The sequence below is a fragment of the Austrofundulus limnaeus genome, unplaced genomic scaffold (genome assembly GCF_001266775.1).
Source record: "Austrofundulus limnaeus strain Quisiro unplaced genomic scaffold, Austrofundulus_limnaeus-1.0 Scaffold49, whole genome shotgun sequence".
Classification (NCBI taxonomy): domain Eukaryota; kingdom Metazoa; phylum Chordata; class Actinopteri; order Cyprinodontiformes; family Rivulidae; genus Austrofundulus; species Austrofundulus limnaeus.
This window is the reverse complement of record NW_013952451.1, coordinates 2,123,195-2,130,317: the sequence shown is the minus strand read 5'-3', so window position 1 is coordinate 2,130,317 and position 7,123 is coordinate 2,123,195. Positions and strand designations below refer to the sequence as shown.

At 38.2% G+C, this 7,123-nt stretch overlaps 1 protein-coding gene across 2 annotated transcripts in view; it reads left to right on the top strand.

Annotated features, from left to right (window-relative positions):
* Positions 1-5,202: 5,202 nt before the first annotated feature.
* LOC106517513 (arrestin domain-containing protein 3) overlaps positions 5,203-7,123 on the top strand; it is a 7,469-nt gene continuing 5,548 nt past the window's right edge. For both annotated transcript variants that reach the window (XM_014008396.1, XM_014008395.1), the window contains exons 1-5: positions 5,203-5,757; positions 5,847-5,907; positions 5,987-6,134; positions 6,228-6,321; positions 6,768-7,027. In XM_014008396.1, the coding sequence (XP_013863850.1) occupies positions 5,499-5,757; positions 5,847-5,907; positions 5,987-6,134; positions 6,228-6,321; positions 6,768-7,027 (822 nt within the window). In that variant the 5' untranslated portion in view covers positions 5,203-5,498. The remainder of the gene's footprint in view (positions 5,758-5,846; positions 5,908-5,986; positions 6,135-6,227; positions 6,322-6,767; positions 7,028-7,123) is intronic.

The following is a 7,123-nucleotide window of genomic DNA, read 5'->3' as shown; positions in this document are numbered from 1 at the left end:
ATATATATATATATATGTATGTATATTCTAAAAAATATTCTTATTTTTAACTGAATTTGTGTTTCTTAGGAGAAGCACAGAAAAAACAAAGACAATAGGATTAAACTGAAACAGACGTTAAAATACACCATTCATCTATTTCTGCACTTGTTTTAAAGGGGATATTGTATATTTCACAGGCACATTGTTCAGTTATATTCCACAATCAACTCACAATGTTACCTTCAGTTGTTAGGAAAACGCTGTATTAATTTGCCTTGAAAATGACCTCTGCCTCTTTAAGAATCTCTTACTGTTTCCAACACTTCCACTAAAGGAGGGGGGTGCTCGAGGAGGTGGAAGCTCAGCTGCAGACTGAGCTCCTGGGAGGAGCTTTGTGTCAATAGGCGGTGCTTTGTACCAGCAAGCATTTAGGCAGCTCCAAAAGGTTACCACAGGAGACTCAACGATTTCTCAGACATGTATGAATTAAAGCAACACTCCGGATATGTTTTTGAAGAAGGAATGACATTATAACATGGTTTAAAGCTCAAATAAGTTGATTTGGTATTTTAATACCTCATCCCCCTGGATCCCCAAATGTTGTATATTTTAAAAAATCATAGCTAAATGTTGGACATTTCTTAAACAGTTGGTCACAGGGCTAAGATATAAAAGATAACTTTTCACACAATACCAGTAAATATTTGAATCCTTTATTAAACAAAGAACACTATTTGTAAAAAAATGCAAACTCATACATCTTGCATGATGTATTTACACTTGAAGTAAGTAAATGGACTGTACTTATACAGAGCCTTTCCATCATCCAGGACACTCAAAGCACTTTACACTTATAGACATTCACACTCACATCACTGATGATGACAAACTACACTGTAGCCACAGCTAACCTGGGGCACACTGACAGAAGCAAGGCTGCCATACACAGGCACCACCGGACCCTCTGACCACCATCAGTAGGCAAGGCAGGTGAAGTTTCTTGCCCAAGGACACAACGGCATGTGGGCATGGCAGGGAATCGAACCTGTGACTTGCGGGTCCCAAAGCCGGCTGCTCTACCACTACACCACAGCCACCCAAAAACAGTAATAGGTTGTAGTTGTTATAAGTAATAGTAATATAAGTAATTGGTTGTAGTTGTTTACTGAATTGATTGCTTTCTGAATATTTTCTAAAAACAATTCAGTGAGTAAAGAAACATTTCAAAAATGGTGCAGACAAAACAAGCACACTCACACAGAAAAAAAAAAAAACATAATTGCACTGCTTTCGCCTTCGGCAGCGGGCGATAAACAGTCCTCCACATACCTCACTTTGTATGGAATGTGATCCTCCCAGCCAATTACAAAAGGCCAAGCTACGGCGGCATTTTCCAACCAATCAACAGTGAGCCTGAGGATTTCATACTCGAGCCTTTTTCAGTGTTCACAAAGTTTTGTCTCTACTCTCTCCCACTCAGTCAAAAACAAAAAAAGTGGACAAAACTCATGCTTTTATGTTGAATAGTTTAGCAAAATGTGGAGGTTGGTCGTGCTTCTGTGTGATTTCTGGAAATGAGTTTAATATCTGAAAAAAACCTATAATATTTATTTAATCATAAGCCTGGTTTCAAGTTGAAACATTTGGAAAAGCCTGGCCTAAGGGACTACCTGCATAAAGATACAGAGGAATGTTGATTCATGAATAAGATAAAGATCTTGTTTTGAATGAACATTCCTCTGTAGCCTACTCACATTTTCTGCTGTGTTTGTTTTCTTTTCCCCATTTGTTTTGTTTTTCTCCTTGAGACAAACAAGGATTCATGTCAGAACTTTACTAACCTTGATTTTCACAAAACCAATAATAGTCTAAAAAACACTGGAAGGAAAAAAAAGGATTACTCAAGGAACAACATCATTTTACTCAAGATCTCCGCCCTATTCGCTTTTGTAACAGTTTTGCAGTTTTAATCAAGTGTGTGAAACCTTTGTTGAAATCTGCCWTGTCACCGTGAAAAACCATTTGTTGTTTACACTGATGTTAAAAACTAGATACCGGATAATGGTAACATAATGACCACCGCACGCACTAATGCACCAGAACTAAGAATTCCTTATAGGGGATGCACGAAATGTCTGTATTGATATCGGTATGGGCCGATATTGGTCATTTTTTAGAATATCATATCGGTCGATATGTAAAACTGGGCCGATATTAATGTCAGATATTGATTTCCCACTTTTTAGCTTTGTGTTTTTGTTTTGGGAGGGGAGACAGTTGGTTGAGCAGCATCTGTTTGATTGTGATAGTGATATTGAYGCTGYGYAGCCAGGAATAACTGAAGTAGGGAGCCATGTCAGAGGTCTGGTCATTTATTTACATTATCAAAAAAGACCCAAGTGTGTTTTTGTGTTTATGTGTAATATAATTTGTATGTTTGTGTGTAATATCGGTAAATATCGGTTATCGGCCATAACAGCAATGATTATATCGTATATCGATATTGGCTGAAATTTTCATATCGGTGCATCCCTAATTCCTAATAAATGTTATGCTACTTTATTTTTTTTTTACTATTTTAACTATTAGTTTTGCAAAAGCATTTGTCATATTTAAATGGTTTTACTAATCCTAAATAGGTGGAGTGAAATAAAACGAGCACAGCACAAAGATAAGGTCAGCTGATCTCACCCATTTCCCAGTCTTTGTTTTGTAGTTTATTATGCTTTTGATTAGTCAAGAAATAAACTGAGTGCATATTGTGTAAATTTAATCCACAAGCCTCCAGTTTTTTTTAAAGTAGCATCTGGAGGACACCGATGATTAAATGTTGCTTACCTCACGTTCTCAGTCCCACCTTTTTCTTTCTAATTCTACAGTTATTTGTTTCACAAAGTGCTACAATTAAACTCACCTTTGATGCTATTGTCATCATAAGCATAACGTGGGAAGGGGGTCTGGAGGTTCTCCCCCAGAACATTTTGAATGAAGTAGGTGCTGTTTCTTGCATTCTGCTATATTTGCAAGTTGTTAAACATATTTTAAACTACAGAAATAAACTCTTTCATGACTATTTTAGAGACAGATTCTTCATTCAACTCAATATATGAATCATCCTTTTTGTGTCGAATTGGACGTTTGATTCTTTGACCAGCTGGTAGGAAGTAGAGTTTTAATAAGGTAAAAAAAAAAAAAAAACAACACTGGTGACTGTGTCAAAGTGGCCTGCCTTCTCTTTAGAGACAGTAGTTTGTCAAGAGAACAAAAGAAATAAATTTCCTCTGTTGCTCCTTTTTTAGTATGTATAGATTAGGCTATTATTTTTATTTTACTGTCACAGCTCCAATCCTCCTTTTTATTATGGCTTCGGACTGGTAAAAAACACACTTAAAGTTATTTTATAGGGATTTATTTCAGCCATAGAAATGTTTTAATTGACATCCTATCATGGATCAGTCAGCAGCAGCTTCTTACTAACATGATTTGTTTCAGTTCTGGATGATGGATATCTGCCTGCAGCAGGGAGGGATGCAGCGTGACGAAGTCTCCTGTTGGTGCTCTGGGACCAGGACGGAGCTCTCAGCAGCACCTGCTGCTGCGTTTATGTTAGAGTCTCTCTAAGTCTCAATAACACCAGAAAAAGAGTCGCTAGATTTTTACTAGTTGCTTTTCAGAAAAACAGCCTCTAGAGGGGTCTGAAAACTTGGTAAATATGAATATGTGAATTATTGATCGTACATCATACAGAGGGCAAAACTAGATACCGCATAGYGGTAACATAATGACCCCCGCACGCACAAATGAACCAGAACTCAGAAGTCTTTATTACTAATAAATGTCATGCTACTAGGTGCATCCCAAAATTGTAGTGTGGTTTGGGTGGGGGTCCTTTTTTGGGGGGGTGGGGGCATTGGTTGACCTGATGGATAGCCCTTCATTGGAGCTGAACAACCAATGAAAATCTGAAGCTTCTATGTTTAATAGTTTTTGAGCTATAACCATTTTTGTATGTCCTTTTACAGATAAATTGGGGGGGGGGGGGCACTGATTAGTGGGCCTGATGGATAGCCCTTCATCAGAGCTAAACAACAAAATAAATCTGAAGCTCCTATGTTGAACAATTTCTGAGTTATGAGCATTTTTGCTTGTCCAGACACCCCCTCTTTGGATGAAGCCCCCTCCTCAAATACGGGGTCTATCGTAAAACCGTTGGCTGGCGCAGAGTAGGTCAGACTCATCTACAGTCCTGCCAAATTTTATGTTGATCAGTGCAGCCATTTTTGTGCTACGGTTGACCAAAAATCACAGAAAAAAMCCAGTACGAAAACAATATGACTCCTGCTTACACTTCGCGTGCGGGGATCATAATTATCGTACAAATACGACAATTATCTTACGTCTGGCAAAACTGCACAGTTTTTAAAACAACATAGAATTGTCCCACCTTGTTCAAATCTGCACGAGGGTGTGTGCATTTGTGTGGATGGTTTTTTCCTACTACTTGTGGAAATTTTTTACCAAGAAAGMAGCCTTGTGGGGCTTTAGGTTAGTTTTAGGGTCAGGTAACTACTGTTAATTTTAGGGAAATAGTCAGAGTTAGRCTATAAAGTGTTAAAAAATTAATGGAAGTCAATGCAAGGTCACTCCGAAAACCTTTGAGTAAAAATAGTATTTAAGCAAAATGTGGGAAAATAACGTATATATTTGAGTTCCTCAGGGTTACATTCTGCCTAAAACCTTCTAAAACTGAATTTTGTGTCAAGGAAAAAGAGAAATTTGAAAATCTTGTCACAGCTTTATTTCCCACTTTGATTCAGACAGCTTTCACCCACAATGCATCATGGGATTGGGTAGGTGAAAAAGGATGGTTTAAAAGTAGTATTTGTGTACAGACACCCCTTTTTCAGATATATTCAGGGTCGGGTGGGGGCACTGATTGGTGGGCCTGATGGATAGAGCTTCATCAGAGCCAAACAACAAAAGAAATCTGAAGCTCCTATGTTGAACAGTTTCTGAGTTATAAGCATTTTTGTATGTCCAGACACCCCCTCTTTGAAAGGAGCCCCTCCTCAAATATGGGGTGTATGGTCAAACCGTTGGCTGGCGCAGTGTAGGTCAGACTCATCTACAGTCCTGCCAAATTTCACATTGATCGGTGTAGCATTTTTTGTGCTACGGTTGACCAAATATCACTGAAAAAGAAAACCAGTACGAAAACAATATGACTCCCGCTTACGCTTCGTGTGCAGGGGTCATAATCATAATAATGTTGTTATACGTGCCTGCTCAGAGGTTTGGCATGTCAACATGCTGGTTATGCATGGCAGTTTGAATTTTAACCCAAATGCTTTGACTAGAAAACAAACAGGCCTTCTTGTCATCAGGCTGCAAAACTGGTTTCTGAAGATTAGCGAGCCTGTGCCAAATAAGAGCTCCTCCAGAGCAGGTGCGCAGGGTTCAGACAGTACGAGACAGTACGTGCTCTAACTTGGTTTGTGCTTGGGACGCCGCTGAAAATGACCATCAAAAACTTTCAAATTGAATATGACGCCATCAACAGAAGGAATACTTTTACAAATGGAGATACCATCAACGGAAGGATCATCCTGGAAGTCAACAAGAAAACAAGGATCCAGTCACTTGTTTTTAAGGCCAAAGGCAAAGCTAGCGCTTGTTGGACTCAACATTACAGACATGATCCAAGTGATGTTTGGTTTTCTGATGAGAAATATTACAGTATCAAAGAGGATATCTTAAAAGAAGCAAAAGAAAATGGTAATGTATGATGCTAAACCAGGATCACATCATTCATGCTGCCTAATTTATTGGCTGAAAATGCTGAGGAGTTCATTTTCTTTATCCAGGCAGTGAAGTCATTGAAAAAGGACGACATGTGTTCCCATTCAGCTTCAAAATACCCAAAGGGTATGTTCTCTCCTATCATTTAATGTAATAATTGGTTATTTTGAAAACTTTAATCCAAATCTGGTTTCTGACTTCACAGAAAAATACCATCATCTTTCTGGTCCGTCTTTGGCAAAGTTATCCATAAGCTGAAAGCAGAGCTTAAACAGCCATTGATGGTGACAAGAAAAGCTAAAATTCACTTTACCTTTGTGTCCAAAGCAGACACAAGTATCCCTGGACTCATGGTGAGAAAAAAAATGTGAAAATGGTACATTCTAATAGATTGGGGGAAAATATGAACTTGATGTATTTCTTTAAAATTTAATTTGTCTTTTTAGGTTCCTCAACATGTGCGCAAGGAAAAAAGCATCGCTTTTAGTCCTGGAAGTGTTACAATGGATGCTTTTACTATGAAGAAGGGATATTTACCAGGTAAATATCTAATTTGTAAAGAGGAAAACAGTGAGGGAAGTCTAGCACCTGTAACATTTGGACTTAGATCCATTTGGTCTTCAACACTCTTAGAAGTAGAGTACAATAGATAACAAATCCTTTGAGTCACAGGTAACTGATTCAACTTTTAGTTTATTGGAGTAAACAGAAAGCATAACAGAGAGTTGTTATGTTCTGAGTTTTTATTAGTATCTTTGATGTATAAGAGCTGTTTTGTTATCATGTATGTAACCTTACCCACACAATTTAATCCCTGCATTTGACCAATGAAATATAAGCGGCCAAACACAATCCCACCTTTGTGGAAAATACCACTGAGCCATTGAACTGACCTATGAATTCATAGTCTTGTATCTAGCAGTTGATTGAATTATAATGATCCGGTGTGTAATCATTTAATTTGACCTTATCTCTCTGTTGGACAGGTGAGGACATGAAGGTCATTGTTAAAGTCAATAACCACTCAACACGCTCAGTCCAGCCCAAATTTGTGCTGTATGAAAAGAGGAGCTTCTTCGGCCTAAATCGGAGTAAAATTGAAACGCGTGAGATCCTCAGGGCAAAAGCTGAAGCTGTGCATTCCTGCTCTGGCCTGACAACTGTGAAAAAGGTCATGACCATCCCTAAAGAACTACCTCCCTCCATTTTAAATTGCAATCTCATCAAGCTTGAGTACAAGCTGAAGGTAAGCACCGACATTTGAGCTAACTGTTGTAATGGATAATTCATGACTGCTGCTTTCAATTATCTCACTTCAATAATACAGTATATATATATATAT